Genomic DNA, 26149 nt, shown 5'->3' on the forward strand with positions numbered 1-26149 from the left:
ATATTGGGCTTCCAAACTGTTTAATATTAGGAATCTTTGCAAACGAAAGCTTATAAATTTTGGATGCTGCTATTTGATATTTTACTCTATCGCCCTCATATAAACATTTTTAGAAGATGACATCATTTCCTGTATTTCACAATAATGTTTTGATAACAGCTCGATCTCCGAGAAGCGAACAAGAAACTCCAACAAGTTGGCAGCCAGAACGCCAAAGCTGGGGAAGATACCGCTCAAGCTAGAAAACACCTGCAAGAAGAATTCAAGAAACTAGAAGACGCGAGAAAACAGTTTGAAGAGAATAGAAGAATGGTTGAAAATAAGCGAAAAGACATAGAAGAAAAGGAGAAATCGCTGATGGAGTTAGACCGACAGTTAAAGAAACGAAAAGAGCAAATGGACCAAATGGAAGCATCTTTGAGGAAGGTAACTTATCAAATAGCGATTTAATTTTACTAGCGAAACATTTGTTTGCAGGAACACATTTCACATATGCATTAATTATGTATAATATCTGTCCCGGCTTTACTCACGTGTTTAGTCGACGTTATCCCGACTAGTTTCGAACCCATCCGGGGTCCTTTTTCAAGGGAGTCAGTTCGCGCACGCGCCGCGGTTATGACTGCCACAATATATAATGGAAATCACTCACGATTGTTTAAACGCTAAAATATGCATTAATTAATTGTAAATTTCATTAATGGCGTACCGCGTCCAATACCTGAGTCGGGCAAAAACTATTAGGTTTTTCAGCCAAGAAGCTCTCAACAGTAGCAGTTTAGCAGTTGGTGGTGAGGAGTGATGGCATCCCTTTACTTAAAGTGCATCAGTTTTTGTACACACACTTGAGTACCATAATGTTTCCTATGTAGTCAACTAGTCTTCGCTGAAATTGACTTCTGTGGCTGAAATTTAGTTAGAGCATCATAAAGAATGTCCGCAATGTATGTTTTGTAAGGCTGGTGGCAGTGCAGCGGCGGTTACCGACCTGAACCGAAAGCTGGGGGATACGCAGAAGGAGGCTGACCAGCTGAAGCAGCAGCTGAAGACTAGTGAGGAGGAGTCCAAACGACTCGCGGCTGAAACCGAGCGGCTGTTGCAACTCGTGCAGATGTCACAAGAGGAACAGGCGCAGAAAGAGAAACAGATCATGGATTTGCAACAGTAAGTGTTAAAGTCTAAGCAGCGGCTGAAGGTGAGCTAGCAGGAGTCCAAGCGGCTCTCGATGCTCAAGCTTGCTACTCGTGCAGATGACTAAACAAGCACTACAGTGTAGATAGTAGAAATTTGACATGACGAAAAGTTTAACCGAGAATTAGTATTTAAAAAAAGTTTAATAAAAGTACAAGAAATTTTTCTTGGATAAGAAGAGTTACAGGGAAATGTTTATTTCAGGTCTATACGGAACCTCCAAGCCAAACTCAAAAGTCAGCAACAAGCACAAGCACAAAGAGAAGAGGTAATGTTGGTCGTATTTATAAACAAAACTGTGATAATAACAGTAATTTTTACTAATGAATTCATAATTAACATTTCTCACACGTCATTGTCGTGCTAATTGATATTAAATGTCATTGCTATAACCTAAAATATTAACTGTACTAATATTTTTTCCATGCTGCATTACAGGCCGGTCCCGCAGGCTTCCTCAAAAGCTTTTTCTAAGTTAGTTCTTCTCACCAAGACTGTCATTTATTTATTTTCTCTTTTCGTTAACGTTTTTTCTTTAACCGTCGCGAGTACTAACAATTCCGTGAGCGACTTCTCCAGACTCCACGTCTTTCGTTAAAGAACTTATATCACATAAGCTTTACAATTGCAATTCGTATTAAGTAATGTTATTGAAATTTGTATTGAATATTATAATGAAGTGTTCAGATAATAATAAAGTATCAAGCATCACCTCTTGTTGATATAAATCGAGAAAAACCATGAATATATACAGGTTTTTAAACTTCAGTTCATTGTAACCAGCACACAACTAAGGTAATTATTAGTTTAGCGATAATTTTTAAGTGATGTTTAAAAAAATTGAATAATCGTGTTCAGCGGGAATTATTTTTTAAGTATTGATAAAAACAATATTGTAAAACTGTTAAGTATTCATGTATCTAGGTAGAACCGTAAGTTGTCCACTAGTCGATGTTAACCAGCTTTCATTCTTGTTATGCGAAATATCAATTGACTATGAATAAAAGGAAATCTATGTTGACCTTTCTCGAGTTATTTTTGAGTTTATATTGTTGACAATTTTGTTACTTATTAAAAAATTCGTTTTTATTATTTTTTCATTTTCATTTCAACTTATACCCCTTGCCGTGTAGGAGATAACGCGAGCGAGACAGACCGAGATAGCAGCCATAAGCGACCTAACGAAAACACTAAAAGAAAGAGACAGACTTAAAACTAAATTGGAAGAGAGTAGAATGAAAGTTATAGATTTAGAGATAGAGCTTAACGAGTCTTCGCTTATACTATCTGAAATCCTCAAAATATCAGACAGCCAAAAACTTAATAGCATAAAGAAAAGTAGAAGTGTTTTCGAACTTCAAAAGAGTGGTAAGGTAGTGGATAGGCTTGACAAATGCAACTACAGCAGAAGTTACAACGATTTGATCAACTTACCCAAAGATAGCAGCATCCAATCGAATATATATAAATTGACAAGGAAAGTAGCAAACCTCACAAAAGAGATTGAAGTAAAAAATGCTAAAATTATAGAACAACAAAGATGTATATCAATTTTAGAAGATGCTTTAAGAGAAAATAATAATATAGCAGAGTTTGAACAACTCCTAGCGGTAGTAAGAAGTAAAGATGAGAGGATAAACGAGTTAGAGCAAGTGTTGAACAAAAATCCTGGTGCTATCACTCCTAACAATAATGATAGAAGAATATTGGAATTAGAAGAAGCTCTGAAGGAATCGTTTTTAATAGCAGCTGAAAGAGAGAAAGTTTTTTATGAAGAGGAACAGAAGAGAATTGAAACAATACAAAAGGTATTTATGTACACTTATTAATTTTACAGACAAACGAGTTTTTAATTAAAATGAGAATGTGAATTTGGCAAAAAACTATAGCCCCACATTGTAATTAAAAACTTATTTGTATGTTTATTTAATTCCGCACAAATAATTTAAAACTGCTGGGTACAAAATACTTTTTTTATAGAATAGCTTTGAAATCAGAGTACTATGCCAGACATGAACACTGCTCCAAATTTGATCAAAATCAGTCACTGATGTTTAATTATTCTAATGTTTGATGCACAGGAAAATATGGGAGTAATCGCTTGTTTTTAATTAGTTAAAATGCAATACGTGATTCGTTCAAGCTCTTTTATATCGTAAATACAATTTTTGAAATTCTAATATCCCAACTAATATTTACAGATGAAAAAAATGCAGCAACGCATACTATCGCTGCAGAATGCATCGATAATGAACTGCAAGACTTGTTCGTCTGTGTTGAAAAGATTGAAGCATCTGAAGGAGTCCCTGCAGATTTGTCGGGCGAAACGAAACGCAGTACTGCGGCACCTTTCGCATGTTATGTAAGTAGTTTCGTTCGAGTATTATCTTTAATAATACTAGTAATTTTCTTTTATAATCTCTAATAGTATTAGTAATATAAATCAAATCAGAAAGAAGATTTTTGATACGAACCTACTTCTGACATTATATTATTACGATGGAAATGTAATGATGCGAAATGAATAAACGAATGAACGCGACGATGAAATTTTAATACACTGGCTGGGTACGCATATTATTGCTCATAGCGAGAGCGTCAGTGAGACAAAACATAAAATTAGCTTCACTTCTGTCGCAGCCATTTTATAAATTGAGTGTAGGTATGTTTTATTAGGTATACCACCACCTATCAAAGATACCTAATTTATCACAATCCATGAATTTGGTTTCTTTTAACCACTGAGAACTCTATAAGAAATATCTGTTTTGCTATTTCCTTACTTATTCCTACTCTTTTTGTGTTGGTGTCTTACAAGGTAGTTTACTTTCTCCGCTACTGGTCCCAATCTTCATTAAGTACATCTCTTTTAATTCAGTTTTTAGCAACCCATTATGTTATAAAAATTGCAGACACGACCTCCTAGAAGGAGCGATCAGTGAGAAAGACTCGCAGATAGCCGAGCTAGAGTTTAAAGGAGTCCTGGACGAGAACGAGACAAAGACATGTGACGCGCTCAAAAGCGAAAAGGACAAACTGCTCAATAGACTTAAGGTGGAGGTAAGGCATAATAATTACATGAGCCGCTGGATTTTGGCGATGCAAGACCGGTGTGGAAATCCCTACAAGATACCTATGTCCAGCAGTGGGCGTGTATCAGTTGCCTATGATGATGATAACGGTTGACTTAACGAAAATCTCAATTTTGGAATAGTAACTCTCTGAAAGCTTAATGTTGGTATGAAGATGAATTTTGATACTGTTTTTCTGATCAATTTGTCAGAAGTCCCCATTTATACATTAAGCAAAGGTACCAAACAGTTTTTCTGTACAGAAAATCTGAGTTGGTACCTACTACCTTTGTGTGTTTCACCTACATCACTAGGTGACTTTGTTGCCACAGTGTAACCAATAACAGTATAACAAGTTTTTTATTACTATCCATGATGCTGCATTCATAATACAATATTGTGGTATAGAATAGTAAAAATAATAATTTTATACGATTTGTAACCACAGAATGAACAAATAGTGGAGTTTGAACGTGGTTCCAGCGAGCCAGCGCCCCAGGACCGAGAAGGTTCTGTACCTGTGCTAACGCTAGCCGACGACCTTATTGCCGCCTGCGACGAAAATGTAATTTTCTGGGTATCGTACATTATAAAGAACCTATTGAGAATGAGTGTGGAATCACGTCACTCATAAATTGCTATTCATAATTTGCCTCATAACTTGTTTCATGTCATTTTTGACTTGATTTTGATAAATATTTATTTAATTAACGACACATTTTTAATTTACTAGCTGATGCCTGTGACGGCGACCGCGTGGATTTAAGTTTTTAGAATCCCGTGGAAACTCTTCGATGTTCCGGTATGAAAAGTAGCATACGTCACTCTCCAGGTTTTTTATGGAAAAATTTACGTCAGTCTATTGCTCCGTTGCGACGTGATTAAAGGACAAAACAACAAACCAATAAACCAACAAACAACCACACTTTCGCATTTATAATATGGGTAGTGATTCAATTTTAAAATAATATTAGTATAAAAAATTACCTAAAGCTAATCGCATAAATTATGAAATGAACTGCAAGAGCTTCAGTTGTCACAATGTGTGCTGTTTTATTCTAAATTTTTCTTTACAATTCAGAATTTATTTATTTATTACAAAATACATGTAAATCCTTGTCCTGTAATATGCAATCAGCATAATACTTAATTACTTACTATACTTTAGTAGTACTATACGTAAGTAATTAAGTTTTTGAGAATGTGTTATTTGATGCTTCAATATTACAAAGTTTCTTCAAACTTAAAGTAAAATTAAAAAGGCTTAGTTATAGATTTTTAATGATTGTTTTACAGTTTTTGTGAATATTTGTGTTTAAAGTTTTAAAGCTATTAACAAGTACTTGTACTTAACTTTAAACTATTTAATTTCTACATTAATTTTCAGGAAGAGGACATCCCGGCAACCATTCTGTGACGTCACAAAGCTAAGTCTAATCGTAACTTTGTTGTGGCCTCATCATCACCTCACATCACCCGCTACCTTACCATTGCTTATCACTAGCCTTTATCACCAATTAAATAAAAAAATCCCGCTTGCAATCTCTTATTCAATTCGCGTCGAGGCTGTACGGTTTTAGACCTTTGCCTTGTCTAAAGAAAAGAAAATGTACAAAAATCCAACAATTCTCGTTCAAAAACCGCGCCGTACGACCAAAGACACTTTTTTAATTATTGTTATTACTAATCATTCTGTAAATAAAAATATTATTTTTTCAATTCAGTTATTTTATCTAAATAAAGGTCTCAAAGACGTAGACACACAGATTCGATTGATATGGAACCAAGTCTTATATTTTATTATTTGTAGATAACCAATTATTGTTAAATTATAATTAAAAAAATGTATACCTATAATAGAGCAATAATTTAATCTTCTAGAGAAAAGTACACTCAGTGTCTATTTTTATCCTAATAAAAAATAATTACCTAAATGAAATATTTTTACCGCTTCCTAAGTATTACCATCTATAATAACTTATAGCCATCGCACACATTCTACTTTTAGCATCCGATATCCGAGATAGGAGACTTGAAGCTGCAATTAACCTTTTCTTTTCAAGTTTGACTGTTACTACTTAGTACCTATCGAAAGCTATGCAGCGACTGCAATTTTCCGAAACCAGTTACTACTATTTTCAAATTCGATTTTACACCATTTTGGACTAAATTGTGATCTAAAACAATTAACATCCTTTTCGATTGCGAAAAGGATATTAAATATCCAATAAATAGTCAATTTAGCTTAGTTTAAATTATAATAAAACGCTATTCGCTGACTAGGTGGAGTTTGATTGGTTTTTTTTAATAAGAATCAAACTCCGCTTGTATGAGTTGGGCTCGGTAGTGTTCGGTAGGAGACTCCTATTAAAAGTATTGTGTGTGCTTTGACCGCATACCTCTAATCTTGTTATATTGTTTTAGGATAAATATTATTAATTAAGTTATTGTTTTATTGGGTGTTTGGGTGATACCTGTGCTCATTGTCCCTCCCAAACGAAAATAGTTATTGTTGTTTACTTAAATATAATTATTATTCAATTATATAGATGCGTACCAATAACTTAGGCCTACCGCAGACGATCGACAAAAATCGGTCCGATATTATACATAGGGCATCACGAACGTCCTAAAAAATCAGCTCTGAAAAATCTGAATATTGACAACTAGGAGTTGAGTTGGGAGAAAAACCTGTCCTATGTGAGATGATCTTACACAAATCGGTTACCGGAATCGATTGTTTGCGGTACATTTTCACGATTATGTTAAAGCAATTTCAAAGCTTAGCTACATACCTAGTTTGTTTAGAGAAACACGATTTTGTTTATAATATTGAACTGCAAATAATTAAACGTACGTTACTTATATTCGAGTAGTTTTTTGTAATACTTTTACATATCAAGCACAAATTAAGGCCTCCGGAGCGAACAGTTGGCATATCATTAATCTTTAAATAGCATAGACGTATAGAATGAAAATCCAAAGGATGCGTTGAAATTTCAGCTTTGAGTTTGTATTACGACAGAAACTGAAATTTTTAGACTACATACTTTTAAACACGACACGATTTGTCGTCGTAATGTGTCTCGAATTCGTTAAGAGAAATCGTGCCGTTAAAGTGTCCTTTAACATGACATGCCATGGTATAACACTGAGCAGTCATACAAACTCAAAGCTTAATATTTTAAATGCATTATTGATCAAACGAGTAAGGCCAGACTAAGGCTTAGTATGCATAGACAGTCTGCGTAGATTAAGGGAGGGTCCCTTTATCCCATATTCTATATTTAGTACTGTTTAACAAATCATGTCAGTGCAAACAATACCTTATTCAGAGTCAAATTTATCAATTAAGAAAATTCTTCCCTACTTTCCCTCACACGTTTACGGCCTACACCCCATTGTATATGTCTATGAAATTAGGACGCTATCGTATAGAAAACAACGCCTTTTACACTCGACAAAAGCACTGCCTTATTAATAAGGAAATTGATTTTGTTTAAATGTTAAGCGAGATGCGTTTTTGATAGCTGAATAGACGTCCGATCTCGTTGAACGATCGTGTCGAAGTGATGTGAATAAGCGGGAATCTAAAGCCACTTCCGTTTCGGCAGCTAACTACCTACAGTATTTTGTATTGAATATGTATCTATCGTGAGCTTTTTATATATGTCTTTACAACTGTATCGCATTTTGTGATGCGTTGAACGGCGTATCGAAATCCAATTTGTGAATATTATTTACTCCTAAGTATATGACATAGTATAGTTAATACGAACAGCGGTTACATTTTATACGAAACTGTGTTTAGCACATAATCTTTTATTCATGTTAATCATTAACGGCTGAAATTTAAAATCAACCTTATCTGTAATCTCTGGGTAAGTTTCTTAGCAACATTTTTATTCGTCAAAATTGTATGGTGTCTCTTGATAAATAACAATGTTACAAAATAATTTATCGACAGATTACAGATAGATTGATTAAATTTTGGCGTAAGAAGAAAAGAGCATTTTCCTTTTTTAAATATCATCAGTTGTCATATTTCTTATACCTTGTGTCATATTTTGTTTTAAAATATTGAAGAAGACATAAAAGCTGTACAAATATAATAATTTATCATTTTTTGTATATTTTGACAAGTTTTCGTATAGAGTTAAGCTGCTGTCTATTCTATGGTAATAAGTTTAGCCTAGTCAAATTAAATCCTTAATAAAATGTTATTAAATCATATTTTTATTATTGCTGTTTTAGGCAAAAGCTTTAAATGATGCCACTTTCCCAATTTCATAAATTGGATTTTATTGGAGCCGAATTATAAAATAATAACATCAAAAGATCTCAATTTATGCTGTTTTACTACTTATAAGGACTGTGGCCACTTTCTTAATATAATTTAAGTACTATGTGTTACATCTATTTGTGACATATTTTAAAATTTAGTATCTAAAGATATTGTCACAAAATATAATTAAAATACCTTGTACCTAAGTAATTACTTTTTAACACTGTTAAAAGAGTTACAAGTTTTGATATTTTTAAATATAAAATTGGTTTTTCCATATACAGGATGGCCCAAATAGTGACATCCAAAGAAAAATACTAGCCCTACTCGAAAATACCCCATGTATGTTCCATGATTTCGTACATTTTAAGATGTTTTCTAAAGGAGTGGATTTTTAACTTTTTTGTGGGTTTTTCTGATTTTAATTTTACTTACTTAATCTATATGAAGTGTACTTAATCAAGATAAAATAACTATTGTACTAAAACTTCTTAGAAATTTTTGGTTGCATGTTAAAAATTTACGTTCGAGAAGGGTAGTCAAATTTCCAACTTTAGATTCACAAAACTCATCTATATCTAATTCTAAAACTTTCGTGAACTCTGCGCTTCCTAACAATCTCCAAAAACTTAATAAGTACTTTTGGGGAACATAATATTATTTATTACCTGATTTCTGAAATCAGACTAGTGAGGTGGAAATTCCAGCAATAATTTTAAAATTTTTGACTATTGCTGAAATGCCAAAAATGAATTATTTACATCAACAAATCGATTTACGTAACCTAACAGTTATTTGCCATAGTTTAGTTTTCAAGCGACAAACCATCAAATTCTGAGAAACAACCTTTATTCTGGGGTTTCTGGGGTTATTGGACGTAAATTTTTCACTTACAATCATAAATTTTCCATATACGTCAAATAATTAATAATTATTAATTATTTGACTAATTATTAATTATTAATTATTATTAGATATTAATTATTAATTATTTGGCTGATAATAATTAATTATTGTATTTATAGTACCGCAAAAAATTAAACCATTCAAAATCGCGGAACGTACCTACATGGAGTATTTTTAAGTAGGCGTAAGTACAAGGAACTTAAGTTTTTCTTTGAAGCTCACTATTTGGGCCAACCTGAATATTAATATCAGATTACCTATCAGTTTTCGGGTCCAAAATGGCCATTGTCCTTCTTAGCCGTTAAGCTGTCAATTCTTCAAATATGCTGGAAAACTAAACTAAACAATCTAAAAAAAAAATGAGTTGGCAAACTGGCTTTTTATACTTGATACATGTCGCTGAAACTTAGTATGTATTAATGGTAGGTTGGGCATAGACAAGCTGCAACGCTCCGTTGAATTCGAATTTCGAATGTGTTCGAATACTTCGAATATTTAAATTTAATCGCTTGGTCAACTCAGCGTTGTAGCTTAATTTTTGTATTGAATCAAGTGTGTAGAAAATTGTATGATCACAATAATAATGGTATTAAAATGATATTAGTTACTTGTTATTATTATTATTATAATGGTATTAAACCGTGGGTCGCTGTTTCACACGTTGTATTGACCGAAACTATGCTGAAAATATAAGGTACATGTTCTTTGAAAATATAATATCTTCATATAATATAATATGTGTGTTTTTATCATCCTATACATACACGACCTAACGGATCAATAACTGACAACCTTTTTGACGCAGTGGTGCGCGCTGCGGTCTTATAAGTAGGAGGTCCCAGGTTCGATTCCTATTCGGCAGGAGCAATTTAGGAATTTATAGTTTCTAAATTGTCTCTGTTCTAGTCTATTGGCTACGGCCCAAACGCGGATCCACCGTTGTGGGCACGATTTATAAACATCTCCTTTGTATGAATGCTTTATATCGATCATGAGGGAGCTCATACTGCGACTCGCACTTGGCCGTAACCACAACCTATTTTGAAGGCTGGATCTAGTGGCTAGTTGCCACCCCACCGGCAAAGCCTTGCCACCAGCAGTTGGTAAATTAAAGTATTTGACGATTCAAAAGCACTTTTAAAAGTTTACTAGAATAAAAATATATTCTATTTAGCGTTTCAGTTCGATGTCGTGTAGAAACCGATAAGGGTTTTAATATAAATAAACTGCCAATACCCCTTTCAAGCTAGCTGACTACCATCTTAGACTGCATCATCAATTATTACCACCAGGTGATATCGCAATCAAGGGCTAACTTGTATCTGAATAAGAAAATAAAAACACTCTACAACTAAAATATGAACTCTTGCAATTTATTAAACTACTGCTTGTTTATACTTTGGCACCATTTTAACAGAATAGAATAAAAACATCGTGTTCCATGTTGCGTTCTCGTCATTTTGAAAATTAAACAGTTAATTATTTTTTTAATTTTGATAAACTTAGATTTTTATAAACATTCAAAAAATATTATTATTTATTTATTATTTATTTATTTATTATTTAATTAGAACGGCCATAAAGCCCAATTACACTAATTAAACTACGAGATACGATATTTAATATTATTGAATTTTTGCATTTTCTACAAATTGTGAAATTTATTTATTTTTAATAAAAGCGCCACCTAGTTTACATAAAGAATATTTTCACGGCAGATTTTGTTACAAAGCGCCATCTAGCACCAAATAGCAAAATAATGAATGTTTTATAACTGCTACTTGACAATAGTTGGCAGCATGCATCATTTTAAATTAAACAAACCTACCATGTCATTACTGATTACAACCAATCGATTTTGTCTGCGGATTATTTTATGGATTTTTTTAATGCTAAAAATGTAGTTTTTTTATAACAACTATAGAAAAATTATAATGTCAAAGTTATGCAAAACGCATTAATTTTTAAAAATCTTGAAAAAAAAAGGAACCCTAACTCCGTTTCACTTCGTTTCTGTCTATCTGTCTGTCCGTCTGTCGTGACTGTCAAGAAAACCTATAGGGTACTTCCCGTTGACCTAGAATCATGATATTTGGCAGTTATATCACAAAAAAACAAAAAATTGAAAATACAAATCATTTATTGTATTTTCAATTTTTGTTAAAACAATTTGAAAATTTGTTAAAAAAAAATTGAAAATACAAATGATTTGTATATTCAATTACTATACCAAAGTGGTGTAGGTATGTATCATATGAAAGGGGACCTGGATATTTTTAAACAGATTTTTATTTATTTTTATGCATAATAGTTTTTGATTTATCGTGCAAAATGTCGAAAAAAATAACCGAGTACGGAACCGTGCGTGAGTCTGAGTCGCACTTGGCCGGTTTTTTTTAAATTTTATACTAGATAACCTTAAATAAAAAAAGCATTTTTCTGGTTTAGATTTACTTAAAGAGTTAACAAAAACAATTTAAAAAATGCTAAATCCAAAATAAGTAGGTACCTACGTCAATTATATTCTGGTTTGCACAGCTGTTCAAAAATGTGTAAGTATGGTCAGCAAAATCATACAAAATAAATTGTAAAATATAATCCAAGTGAAAAAATAGCATTAGTAAAACAGGTTACGAACGTCGAAGTACCAAAATGCATAGTATTTAAAAATTTAGTGCGTGCGAGTTCAGTACCCGTAACGAAACCAAATTCGAGAGTCGAAATATTTCCGCGTTACAGTAAAATGGACCTAAACAGCCTTGAATTGAAGTCAAATATTCAATGCCACTGATTTTAATTTCGCAATGTTTCCGCTTGGAGCGCTGGCTGTAGAAGTGTAGACAAGCTTGTTGTAGCTAGTAAGTTAGTAGTAAGTAGTAAGTAGTAAGTTGTAGCTTTAAAACAAGGCATTTAAGATCCAGTTTACTGTATCGAATTTGGTTTGGTTTGGTGAGACGTAAAATCTTGTACTACGGGTACCGGTCGAGCAGCGAACTGTCACTGTCGAGCGACTATATTATACGAAGGGCCAGTAATGTCCCATACTGGTTTCACTTTTACTTTTCACTTTTCACTTTTCAAATAATAAAAAAAACTATTATCATTTTGAAATTTGATGTTAAACAAAGTAAATTTAAGATTCCTTTATTGATCTGCGTACTTTTTACGTGATTTTTAGGGTTCCGTACCACAAAAGGAAAAATGAAACCCTTATAGGATCACTTTGTTGTCTGTCTGTATGTCTGTCTGTCTGTCTGTCTGTTTGTCTGTCTGTCAGTCGGTCAAGAAACCTACAGGGCACTTCCCGTTGACCTAGAATCATGAAATTTTGCAGGTAGGTAGATTTTATAGCTGACATTTGGAGAAAAATCTGAAAACCGCGAATTTGTGGTTACACCACACAAAAAGAATTGTGGTCATGAACTAATAATTAGTATTTTCAATTTTCTAAGTAAGATAACTATATCAAGTGGGGTATCATAATATGAAAGGTCTTCACCTGTCTTCTAAAACAGATTATTTATTTTTATGTATCATAGTTTTTGAATTATCTTGCAAAATGTCGAAAAAATGCGACTGTAGTACGGAACCCTCATTGCGCGAGCCTGACTCGCACTTGGCCGGTTTTTTTTTATAATAATAAAAAAAGTAAAATAAAATCCAGGTGACAAAATGGCTTGCCAATAGTAAAATAGGTTACGAAGTACCAAACTGCAAAGTATTTAAATAAATTGTGATAGGTATATTTTTGTGCAGAATACTGCTGTGTGAGCGGAAGTATCGCCGGATACAGGTGCGTGCGAGTTCCGGTCGAACAGCGAACTGTCACTGTCGAGCGATTATACGAAGGGCCGGTTATGTCGCATACTGGTTTCACTTTTACTTTTCACTTTTCAGATGGAAAAAAAACCATGGTCATTTTGAAATGTGATGTTAAAGTACATTTAAGTTTCCTTTATTGTTCCGCGTATTTTTTACGTGATTTTTTTATTATAATAAAAATAGTAAAATATGATCCAGGTGAAAAAATGGCTACTTGCTAGTAGTAAAATAAGTTAGGAAGTACCAAAATGTATAATAAAAAAATTGTGATAGGTATATTTTTGTGCACCGTACCGCTGTGTGAGCGGAAGTAGCGCCGGATACAGGTGCGTGCGAGTTCCGGTCGAGCAGCGAACTGTCACTGTCGAGCGACTATTTATACGAAGGGCCGGTTATGTCCCATACTGGTTTCACTTTTACTTTGCAAATTACAAGGGTTAACTTGATGATGGACTGGTTATACACACTATTTTATTATTTTTAGGGTTCCGTACCAACCAAAATTGTAAAAAAGGAATACTAAGTGCGGCTGAAGAAAAACATCGTTATGAAACCTGCATGCCTTGAGAATTTTCCATGATCATCATCATGATTAACCCATTACCGGCCCACTACTGAGCCGGGTCTCCTCTCAGAGTGAGAAGGGTTTAGGTCATAGTCTGCCACGCTGGCCCTCTCTCTCTCTCTCTCTCCTCTCTCTGGAACTCTCAGGTATGCAGGCTTCCTCACGATGTGTTGATGACATTTAATTTCTTAAAACGCACATAACTCCGAAAAGTTAGAGGTGCGTGCCCGGGATCGAACCCCCGAGCTCCGATTAGAAGACGGACGTTCTAACCACTAGTGCCACTAGGCTATCACAGCTTGTAAAAGTTTACTTGAAATATATCTATTCTATTCTCTATTCTACATATTATTCTGACACCGAAGTATAGCAGGTCTATAATTTAGAACTATACTTATCTCCATTTAATTTTCGATTTTTTTTAAACCAACCCGTCTTCCTAACTCAAAATCTCGTATTTTCTACGCTATAAAGTCCAAAACTGTTTTGAAATCAAAACGCTGCTACACCTGCAATTATGCAATTCAGCTCAAATTTACGACAAAGTGGTTATAAATAACTAAAAGAAAAAAAAGTGCGAGTCGGACTCGGGCACGACGAGTTCCGTACCATCGTATAAAATCACGGATCCATACTAAACACAGACTTATTATTATAGTAGGTAATCACATCACTGATACTAAAGCTTTCGTATGAATCGTTGTATAAGATATACCTACCTATTGTTAACTTTTTGATTTGCACGGCGGCCATTTTTTTTTTGGTCGTTTTAGTAGCGATAGTAATGCACACTATATGAAACTTTCAGCTATCCACCTGCTTACGGTGCATGAGATACAGACGGACAGAGGAACGCTACAGACAGCAGTTTCTTAATAGGGTCCCGTTGGCGCTCTTCGGGAACAGTACCCTAAAAATCACTATAATCTATTTTTAATCCGTCCAGCACTCCCGTTAACGACTTCGCATTAGACACTCTGATAAAATTTACATTATGAAAGTGGTTCTTGCAGCTTGATAGTATGGTAGGTATGGTGCCTACGTGAAATTCGGTGGATGTGGACATTAATTCAATTAACTGTACGTTGAATTTAATTAATTCTGTGTTCTAGTAAAGCGGTGCTTTCTGCTGATTTCTGATTTGATCACATAGAGAGACATCCAAGCATCTCCATGAAAAGCTCAGTCACTCAGCGATGCATAGCTGAGTGACTCAGAGATTTTTTATGAGGTCTATAGTTAGCGACCCTAATCCATACTAATATTATAAATGCGAAAGTGTGTCTTTCTGTCTGTCTGTCTGTCTGTCAGTCTGCTAGCTTTTCACGGCCTAACCGTTCACCAAATTTGGATGAAATTTGGTACAGAGTTAGCTTATATCCCGGGGAAGGACATAGGCTGCTTTTTATCCCGGAAAATTAAACAGTTCCCACAGGATTTTCAAAAACCTAAATCCACGCGGACGAAGTTGCGGGCATCATCTAGTAATAATATATAATATCATCACTGCCCACTGGCAACATGCACTGTTCGAAGACTTTGATCTTCAAGCACTGAAGAATTTAGGACGAGAAGACATCTCGAAAGGGTTGAATCAAATAACTACAGTGAAAATCTCCTCCATACATAATATAGGATCCGGAGTGATTTCGTCTGCCCGAGGCACCGTCTGTCCGTCCGTAGCGATAATTATTATAATAAGTAGGTACGAAGGTAGGTATGCGGCATTCGTGCGATTCTCCAACACTCCAAATTGCGAGACCTTGGAGAACTTCACGAGCTTTTGTGATATTTGGCTCTACCTTGCCATACTGATTCAGGGCCGGCGATTGTTTGAATGACATTGCAATTGGGTAGGTATTTTCCTACTTTTGAATTTGATAAATATTATCACTTTACTAGCTTATTCCCGCGACTTCGTCCGCGTGTACTTACTACACAAATTTCGAACCCCTAATTTACCCCCTCAGGGGTTGCATTTTTCAAAATCCTTTCTTAGTGGATCCCTACGTCATAATAGCTATCTGCATGCCAAACTTTAGCCCGATCCGTCCAGTAGTTTGAGCTGTGCGTTGATAGATCAGTCAGTCAGTCTGTCAGTCAGTCAATCACCTTTTCCTTTTATATATTTAGATTATAATCTAGGATAAAAATAATGACGTACGCTGAAAAAAATATTAAAATCCAACAAAGATTTACAAAGTTACAGGCATTTTAATTTTGGAGTGGGAGGGTCTTCTATCCCTTTCTCGCAAAACGAAAATTTGTATGAAACCGCACGAAGCTACTATGGCAATGGTAGCGTGTGACGTCAAAATACTATATCGCTTTCTCTGTCTAATCAGAAATATTTAAATTCTTCTAACTTTTTTGTTATTTGATCGATTTAATTAGTTTTTCAGTTTACGTCATTATTTTTATCCTAGTTTATAATAAAGTAATAAGAAAATTGGAGTCAAATACCCAATTAAGTTGACGGGCTTGCGGTGGTAGCCTGGTTAAGACGTCGACCTGCCTCATACCCCGATTGCCATCTCGACCTGTCGCGGACTATAGGTGAAATATCACGTCTTGCTTCAATAAAAACACAAAAAATGTTTCTACCGTTGTCCGTTATACACTTTGATTGAAACCATCCAACCGATGATTTTACCAATAAAAAATATTCACCATCCAAAATGATCCTATAGGCAAGATGCCCAATACTGGCACTATTGCCCTATTATATGGCTAGGCTTAGTGCCAGCTCTAGCGTGAAGCAGTTTTTTGGGATACGACATGAATAAAATTTTAGTTAAGCTGAATTTCGAAGTTTCTTGTAAATTCTCATAAGGTGGAAGCGATTCAAAGCTCAATCAAAAAACGACAGAAACAGCCTAGCGAAATTTGCATCGGGCTGAGGCAGTCTCCATTTTAGCTGCCGCGGTCCATGGCTGACTCAACCTTTTTTTTTTTAGGAGGAGGAAAAATCCCTAACGGACTTCTGTCTATCGACAGGGTGACTAAAAGACCTCCCCTTCTGCGAGATCAGCAAGGAACCGTATTACATTACGCTGACCCTCTGGTTGCTCTCCCTCCTTTTTTTCTTCGTTTTCTCTGTCTTCTCTTCTCATCATTATGGCAAACTCTACCTACTGTATTCAAAGTTAATAAGGTATGGGTACGTTTACAAAGCTATTGCCTTGAATAGAACTCCCTTTAATTATACCAATCACTCTGAGTACTGACAGCTAAGACAGCTAAGAGAATTTGGAGGAGCAAAAGTGCATCCAACTTCAAAAGAAATATAAAACACATATTTTAATATTCCTTTTTGTCACTGGAACCTAGTAATTAATTCTGTATGTATCGTCAACTATACAATAACGTAAAACCAGTATTTTTATATTAGCTCTCTACAGTTGCAAAAGACCGTGCCATTTTACTGATATAAAATCTGATATATTTTATTATTTCGTTTCTTATAACAAAATGAAGTTAAATTCGAAAAATGAATTCGATGATTCTATAGAATTAACTAAAATAGCTTTCATGATATCAGGCTTTGAAATAGGAGAGACTAAATATTATTTTATAAAATGGTTATATTATTTTAATGTACTATGGCTTTATACTGATGTTTTTGGAGAGTTCTCTTGGCTGACGGAAGGTATGAGGCTGGGTAAAGGTTTAGATGAACTGTCGATGGTTGCACCATGTACCGCCATGTGTTTATTGGGAACTGCAAAGATATTGCCATTTTTTCTCAGCAAGCAAACTTTTCAAAAAGCTGTACAAAAGCTTCGATCTATTCATCCGGATGAGGATGAATTGGAAAACGTCGATAGAAAAATCGTTATAGAGTCACATAAGTTTTTGAAGTTGGTAATCACATTTTTCTTCAATTCTACCATGGTGGTTATAATCATGTTTTCCTGTGAACCCTTCACGTTGATGGGTTACGAATATTATAACACGGGGGATGTAAAGCTGAAGTTGCCTTTCCTCGTCAAATATTTCTTCAACACGTACGCTAATATTACGATATGGAGTTTTATGTATTTACATCAAATTTGGTCTAGTAAGTATATACTCTACTGATTTCGACAATAAGGTTTTTACTAATTATTTCTAATATTTATGACAATCTAAACAAGGTAAAAAAAAATCCGTGCTAAGCTATACAAAGTCTCCGATAACCATGTCGGAGGATTGCCAGCGAAACATACAAAAAAAAATCTATACCCTATATATTTCCTATTGGAAGTAGGTAATGATGTTCTAATAAGACGGCAAATCACATAATGACTAGTCATTTCTTTTGTTTTCCCTTTTCAATTTAAATCAAGAGTGATTAGCATCTTCTAGATCTAGAAGTGTAGTTATTTTTCAGGTGTCTGTGTGTTTTTATATGCCGCTGACACATTGCTTTACGCTTTTTGCACTTCCGGATCCTTAGCCACCAGTTCAAGAAAGTCATCAGTCTCTCGCAGGAAGAAACCAGGAAGAGCATGCGGAAATATGTTAAAAAACACCAGGGGTTGATCGAGTTAGTTGTTCAACTTGATCCTTTTTAGGGTTCCATAGTAAACAAGGAACCTTTATAGTTTCGCCATGTCAGCGCGGCTTCCGTCCGTCTATAGAAATAGCACAGCGAAATATGCTTCATCACGTAATTTGCCTCAGGTTGAGGCAGCGTCTCCTATTGAGCTGCCGCGGTCCACATCACGTACTTAGGTACCTACAACTGTATTCAAAGTTAATAGTAATTCAAAGTATAAGGTATGGACGTTCACAAAGTTGTATCTTTGAATAAAGCTCCTTTTAATTATACCAATCATTCTGACTACTGGCAGCTAAGAGAATTTGGAATCAAAATATTTTTCGACGCATCAAAGTTCAAAAGGAATATAAAACATATATTTTATTATTCCTTTTTGTCACTGGAACCTAGTAATTAATTCTGTTTGTATCGTCAACTTTAAAATAACGTAAAACAGGTTTTTTCACATTAGCTCTCAAGACTTCCAAAAGACCGTTAGCATTTAAATGATATAAAATCTCTGATATTTTATTATTTCGTTTAGCTTAAAACAAAATGAAGTTAAATTCGAAAGGTGAATTCGATGATTCTATAAAATTAAGTAAAAAAGCTTTCATTCTCTCAGGCTTTGAAATAGGAGAGCCTAAATATTATTTTATGAAATGGTTATATTATTTTAATGTACTATGGCTTTATACTGATGTGTTTGGAGAGTTCTCTTGGCTGGCGGAAGGTATGAGGCTGGGTAAAGGATTGGATGAACTGTCGATGGTTGCACCATGTTCTACCATTTCTTTATTGGGAACTGCAAAGATATTGCCATTTTTTCTCAACAAGCAAACTTTTCAAAAAGCTGTCCAAAAGCTTAGATCTATTCATCCGGATAAAGAAGAATCGGAAAACGTCGATAGAAAAATCGTCATAGATTCACAGAGATGTTTGAAGTCGGTAACCACATTTTTCTCCTTTGCTGCTTTGGTGGTTGTAGTTATATTTTCTTGTGAACCATGTATGTTGATGGGTTACGAATATTATAACACGGGGGATGTGAAGCTGATGTTACCTTTCCTGGTCAAATATTTCTTCGACGCGTACGCTAATACTACGATATGGAGTTTCGTGTATGTACATCAAGTTTGGTCTAGTAAGTACTATCTTCTTCCATCAAATAATAGTTTTTTTTTTTTTTTTTTAATGTGTTCCTCCCTTTTTTCCTCCGACATGGCGGTCGCAGACTGTTCTAGTATCAAATAATAGTATCTAGGTACTAATTCTTTCCATCAAAAAGTTTCTTATTTCTATACCCCATTAGACAATAATAAAGTTCTGGCATCCGAAGGCAAACCATAGTATGAATGGCTGCCCATTGCCCCTTCAGCTTCGCAACCCGTTGAGCTCTGTTTGTATTAGTTAGGTTCCAGTTATTGAAGTTTGTCTTATTTTTCAGCTGTGATCGTGTGTGTGTTCTTATTTGCCGCTGATACATTGTTCTACGCATTTTGCACGTATCTGAGGATGCACTTCCGGATCCTTGGCCACCAGTTCAAGAACGTCGTAAGTCTCTCGCCGGAAGAAACCAGGAAGAATATGCGGAATTGTGTTAAAAAACACCAGGAGTTGATCGAGTTAGTTGGTCAACTTGATCCTTTCCTTGATCCTCGTTAGGTATTTATAGTTTCGCCATGTCCGTCCATCTGCGGCTTAGCTCAGAGCAGTGGCGTGCACAGTGTTTGAAGCCAGGGTAGGCATTAGTTAGGTAGGAACCTGTTTACTGGCAGGTCATAATAAAAAATATGCATTGAGCTATTACAACTGGGGTAAGCAGTGCATTTATGCCTCTATGACCTGCACGCCACTGGCTCAGAGATTATTTAAGTAAGTACTAGAAAGCCGTAATTTGGCATTACATATACTTACATACAATAATAAAATAAAAAAATAAAAATTAGGGTAGTGGGGTTGATTTTTTTCATATATCTCAATGGTACGTGGGGTGTCGTTGAATAAGACTTTCAAAAATATTGCGGTTATGTGAACCTGACTAGGTACCTAGGTACTAATAGTGTTGGGGACAATCCGCAGAGAAACTCAGCTTTTATAAAATAACGAAGGTCTGGCTTTCACGGGCCATTACATTATAATATGTTCAAATATTCAAACATACTTACAGTATATACCCAGTGGCGTGCACAGGGTTTGAAGCTAGGGTAGGCATTAGTTAGGTAGGCCTGTTTACTGGCAGGTCATAATAAAAATTTGCATTGAGCTATTACAACTGGGGTAAGCAGTGCATTTATGCCTCTATGACCTGCACGCCACTGTATATACCTACATAGACTGAATGCTCATGTATCTTTCAGATTGGCGAATCTTCTGGAGATTTTGTATTCAAAATCAACACTATTCAATATAATAAGCAGTTCAGTTTTGTTATGCTTAAGCGGATTTAACATTGTGGTACGTGTTTACCTATCTGAGCTTTGTAGATATAGCCTACTTACCAGTGGCGTGCACAGTGTTTGAAGCCAGGGTAAGCATTAGTTAGGTAGGAACCTATTTACTGGCAGGTCATAATGAAAAATATGCATTGAGCCATTACAACTGGGGTAAGTAGTGCATTTATGCCTCTATGACCTGCACGCCACTGCTACTTACCTAGTTTATTAAGAAGGTATAGTTATCTTTTTGATCTTAACTTACCAAAAAACATCTGAACCATTAGGATTTGAAACATTTTACCATGTGCGGATTGGTAGACTTCACACACCTTTGAGAACATTATGGAGAACTCTCAGGCATGCAGGTTTCCTCACGATGTTTTCCTTCACCCAGTGGCGTGCAGGTCATAGAGGCATAAATGCACTGCTTACCCTAGTTGTAATAGCTCAAATTAAAAAAAAAATGCATATTTTTCATTATGACCTGTCAGTAAACACATTCCTACCTAACGAATGCTTACCCTGGCTTCAAACACTGTGCACGCCACTGCAGGCTTCACCGTTAAAGCAAGTGATATTTAATTACTTAAAACGCACATAACTCCGAAAAGTTAGAGTTCCGGGATCGAACCAAAACTCCCGACCTCCGATTAGAAGGACGTCCTAACCACTAGGCTATCACAGCATAATAATAGTGATTTTAGTGTATGATTTATGGACAGGTGGTACAAAAGACCGGCACAGTGCTCAAGTTCGCTCCGTTCCTGGTGATGAGTCTCACGCAAGTATTCCTCCTCTGCTTCTTCGGCGATCTGCTGATGTCATCAGTGAGTACCTATTGCAAAAAAGTTCCATACCCAAAGGGTGCCAACAGGAGTAGGTACAGGAAGTATTTTTGACCAAAGTTTTCTGAAAAACATGTAGATGTTATGTCCGCAAAACTCATTACCATAAGCCTTCGATGTATGATTATAGTCTACTATTTTCGAAAAAACCGGCCAAGTGCGAGTCAGGCTCGCGCAATGAGGGTTCCGTACTACAGTCGTATTTTTTCGACATTTTGCACGATAATTCAAAAACTATGATGCATAAAAATAAATAAAAATCATAATAGTTCATGACCACAATTTAATTTTTTTTGTGTGATCTAACCCTAAATTCACGGTTTTCAGATTTTTCCCCAAATGTCAGCTATAAGATCTACCTACCTGCCAAATTTCATGATTCTAGGTCAACGGGAAGTACCCTGTAGGTTTCTTGACAGACAGACGGACAGACAGACAGACAACAACGTGATCCTATAAGGGTTCCGTTTTTGCTTTTGAGGTACGGAACCCTAAAAACTAACGAAAATTTGAGATTTCGCGGCCGGCTGTATCAAAGAAACTTAAAACTATTATAACTATTATTATATACCTACTTGGATTTTAAGAATTTTGGAAGACCTTTTATTTAGTAATTCCCAAAAGTTAATTTATTTTTGACATAGTCATCAATCATCCCAATTCATTGTGAAAATATTATGTTTAAGAGTATCCAAATAAGTGACGCAGTCTACAGCTGTCGCTGGTACGATGCGGAACCAGCCATCCGAAGATGTGTCCTGATCATTATAATTAGGTAAAGTATCATCTCTTTTGATTTGCAAATGGATATTCTGACAGTGACCTATCCTCGCAGTTGAGAAATACTGTTTTCAAAGCTAGTCTTATTACACGGCTGCTCAAAAAAGGAGGTAGGTACCTACCTAATGTATTAGAGCCTCAATAGCTCAACCGGTATAGGAATTAGGAGTGGACTGAAAACCGAAAGGTCGACGGTTCAAACCCCGCCCATTGCACTATTGTCGTACCTACTCCTAGCACAAGCTTGACGCTTAATTGGAGAGGAAAGGGGAATATTAGTCATTTAAAAAATGGCTAATATTCTTTTTTTTTTTTTTGATGTATCAGGGTTCATGTATGTGAGTTTTTTTATTCCACAATAACTTCTAAATTCCTGAACAGATTTGGATGTATGTGGTATCGTTAGAATCCTTAGGGTAAGGTTGCCATCGTTGGACCGACGCTTTGATTGGACCATCGATGTTTCTCGGAATTGGAAGGACCTGTGCGTGAAAGAAAGAGACAAAACACATTCTCTAGAACTCTTTTGCTTACTCCACAACCGTCAGTGTACCAGCAACGTCCATTTGGAAGTGACGTATTTTTGTGTGTCAGAGAGTGCAGTAAATTTTTTCGTGTGGTGGTTTGACGTAGCAAGTAAGTACTTTATTCTTAAGTGTGTCTCAATTTTACTACAGCTAGTGGGTTTCATATGAAAATGGCTTGCTTTTGGTACACGATTAGTAAGTTTTAGGATAACGTATAAGTGGTGAATGACATTTTACTAATGAAGTACCCAGTTGCTATCATTGGACCAGTCTTGGTTGCCATTATTGAACTGGTCCAATGATGGATCTGTACGGATAACAATTTTATTTTTTTATTTTTAGGATGGTTGAAAATGATGAAAATGAGCCCAATAAAAGCAAAAAGCTAAGGCTATACTTTACCTGGAACGAAACAAGTATGGCTCTTGCTATTGAAGCACTTAAATCCAAAAAAAATGGTCTCAATGGGGCAGCTGGATCTTACGGAGTTCTGAAAGCCACTCTTCTGCTTTTGTTATTTACGTGAAAAATTAAGCTTTGTAATGCCGCAATATTGTGATCTCAAGTTGTTTGATTATTTGAAATAAATTAAAGTTATAAAAATTAAGTATACAAAAAATTTCATTTCTTATTAAAAAAAATATTATTTTCGAGTTTCCAGTATTGGACCAGTTGTATAAGTAGCCTGTGTTCCAATCGTGGAATCTTTGGGGGTCCAATCAAGGTGCTGGTGGTCCAATCAAAGCAACTTTTTACCTGAGCTTTATTCGAGGTTTTCTCTACTATAAGTTGTTTTTATGACATTTGAATAGTTTCGTGTTACAGTTAATCATATTTGCTAACTAATGACAAAATTAAATAGTTCTACAATTAAATATTTCCAAGTTATCGAAATGTAAAAAAATGTGGTCCAATAGTGGCAACCTTACCCTACATCATCCCGAGTGACACCGCTGGCTATAATTTTTTGAATTTGCAGGTGGTATACCTACAGTTTCATGTCAAGAATTAAGTTTGATAAGTTTGCCTGCATTAAATAAATGTTTTTAAATTTGAATTAGTAAGATATAGATATAACATAGTCGCGATAGGTCGACATATCAATCGGAGTGAGGATGCCCCGCGCAGCCGCACACCCCCCGCACTAACCTGGCACGGGATAGTGCGGGTAACGTGCGAGTGTGCGGAGCATCCCCCCGCCCCATACCCAGATTCCATAGTGGTAGGTATAAGAAAACTTTGTAATGACTGCACTCTTCAAAATAATATTCCCTCTTTCAAGTACTTATTTAAATACTAGCTGATGCTCGCGTTGATTTACATTTTTCAAAATCCCGCGGGAACTCTTTGATTTTCCGGGATAAAAAGTAGTCTATGTGTTAGGTAATCTAGGGTATAATCTATCTCCATTCCAAATTTCAGCCAACTCCGTCCAGTAGTTTTTGCGTGATTGAGTAACAAACATCCAAACTTTCACATTTATAATATTACTAGCTTATGCTCGCGACTTCGTCCGCGTGGACTACACAAATTTCAAACCCCTATTTCACCCCATTAGGGGTTGAGTTTCAAAAATCCTTTCTTAGCCTACGTCATATCTGCATGTCAAATTTCAGCCCGATCCGTCCAGTAGTTTGAGCTGTGCGTTGATAGATCAGTCAGTCAGTCAGTCAGTCACCTTTTCCTTTTATATATTTAGATTAGGATTAGGATTAGTAGGTTAGTAGGATTAGTAGGATTAGGTACATTATATTCACAAACATACTTACCTAATGCTTTTTCTAAAAACTAGGTCTCAAAAGCCGTGCAAAGTGACAGCATCGAACTTCGCAGATCTCAATCTGTCCGCATTTACTACGGTTAGTATGGCCTTATTCAGTGCGACGCGGACCGTCCGCACGCGGATGAGGTTTTGCGTCCGTCGCGGATGAATTCGTCGTTCAGTGCGATGCGGATCGTGATCGAGAGTGGTACAGTGTCATCAGTAGCGTGCAACTCTTAGAGGCATAAAAGCGCTGCTTACCCAAGAAATAGTTAACTCGGTTGAAATTGCTCAATGCTCATTATTCTTTGACTGGCTTACCTAACTACTGCTTACCCTGGCTTTAAACTCTATGCACGCCACTGAGTGTCATGGATAAAACTTTGAATTTGGTGATTGCGCTGTCCGCCGAGAACCACGGAGGAGCAGCAGCGGAGATCACAGCTGTATTAGTGACGTCTAGTCCCCAAGGGGGGAGAGTGAGCATAAGGGACAAGGAAGAGACAAAATAATTTGTAGGGAGTCAAGAAGGCGCCCCGGGAAAATGCCAAGAGCAAGTACCGAACGGGCGCCCTCCCGCGATTCGGCCCATATAACCGAGAGGTTGGTGGGGCCATGGGAGGTGGAGGGTTGTCCGCCGAGCACTGAACATTTTATACATTAGAACCAAGCACCGTCCGCCCGCGGACATCCGCGGCGCGGAGGAGCGGCGCAGAGCGATTACGACCGCGCGCGGATAGCTCTCCGCGACGCGGACAGCTCCGCGTCGGTTGCGGACGTCCGCGTAGGTCATCCGCGTCGCACTGAAAAGGCCCTATGACGTCAAACCATCGCTGGCTCTATATTTAATAGTTCCTATAAGAAATAAATTATTTTTGGCATACAAGTATATCATGTCAATTGTTTTGTTTCAGATTCTCAGCCGATCGTGGTCATGTTTTGCTCTTCTGAAAACCATGTACGGTTAAAGTTACTTAACTAACTAAGTATGCTTACACTGAAATTACTAGATTTCAAATATTGCTTATAATTTCGAATTTCGATTAAGTAGGTATAGGTAGGTATGTTTTATAAACTTTAGGTTTATACACTATAACTACAATATAATTATATTATTATCTATTAGCTATAGCCCTATAGGTATATCGTATAGGTAGGTCTGGTCTTATTAATAAATAGGTTTAAGTAGGAATTCCTATGGTTTCTTTTTTATTGACGACGAAATACAAAATATCATCTTCTCGCCTTCTTCTCCGGCTCTTCATCGCCGGCTCACTACTGAGAACGGGTCTTCTCTCAGAATGAGAAGGGTTTGGTTATATTTCGAGCCTCAATAGCTCAACCGGTAAAGGAGTGGACTGAAAACCGAAAGGTCGACGGTTCAAACCCCGCCCGTTGCACTATTGTCGTACCTACTCCTAGCACAAGCTTGACG

General features: G+C 36.0%; 3 protein-coding genes across 6 annotated transcripts in view; all 3 read left to right on the forward strand.

The window, feature by feature from the left end:
- The window catches only part of brp (bruchpilot), a 54392-nt gene extending 51938 nt beyond the window's left edge, over window positions 1–2454 (forward strand). For 2 of the 3 annotated variants that reach the window (XM_069499942.1, XM_034970530.2), the window contains 4 exons: window positions 160–426; window positions 959–1164; window positions 1396–1459; window positions 1630–2283. In XM_069499942.1, the coding sequence (XP_069356043.1) occupies window positions 160–426; window positions 959–1164; window positions 1396–1459; window positions 1630–1665 (573 nt within the window). In that variant the 3' untranslated portion in view covers window positions 1666–2283. Of the gene's footprint in view, window positions 1–159; window positions 427–958; window positions 1165–1395; window positions 1460–1629; window positions 2284–2324 lie in introns of those variants that run through there. The other variant, XM_069499943.1, reaches the window with a different exon arrangement.
- LOC117983893 (ELKS/Rab6-interacting/CAST family member 1-like) lies at window positions 2427–10190 on the forward strand. Its single transcript, XM_069500003.1, has 5 exons — window positions 2427–2999; window positions 3393–3553; window positions 4104–4251; window positions 4711–4839; window positions 5650–10190. Exons 1-5 carry the CDS (start codon window positions 2427–2429, stop codon window positions 5677–5679), a joined length of 1041 nt encoding a protein of 346 aa, XP_069356104.1. The 3' UTR covers window positions 5680–10190.
- A 7097-nt stretch (window positions 10191–17287) lies between these two features.
- Window positions 17288–25772, forward strand: LOC117984077 (odorant receptor 67c-like). 2 transcript variants are annotated; one of them, XM_069499493.1, is made up of 7 exons: window positions 17288–17900; window positions 19810–19987; window positions 20723–20819; window positions 21523–21627; window positions 22332–22420; window positions 24745–24811; window positions 25629–25772. In XM_069499493.1, exons 1-7 carry the CDS (start codon window positions 17312–17314, stop codon window positions 25680–25682), a joined length of 1179 nt encoding a protein of 392 aa, XP_069355594.1. In that variant the 5' UTR covers window positions 17288–17311; the 3' UTR covers window positions 25683–25772. The 2 variants fall into 2 exon arrangements, with proteins under 2 accessions (XP_069355594.1, XP_034826617.2); XM_034970726.2 differs by lacking the exon at window positions 17288–17900 and adding an exon at window positions 19115–19506.
- The last annotated feature ends 377 nt before the right edge of the window (window positions 25773–26149 follow it).

Source organism: Maniola hyperantus, chromosome 7, assembly GCF_902806685.2.
Source record: "Maniola hyperantus chromosome 7, iAphHyp1.2, whole genome shotgun sequence".
Lineage (NCBI taxonomy): Eukaryota > Metazoa > Arthropoda > Insecta > Lepidoptera > Nymphalidae > Maniola > Maniola hyperantus.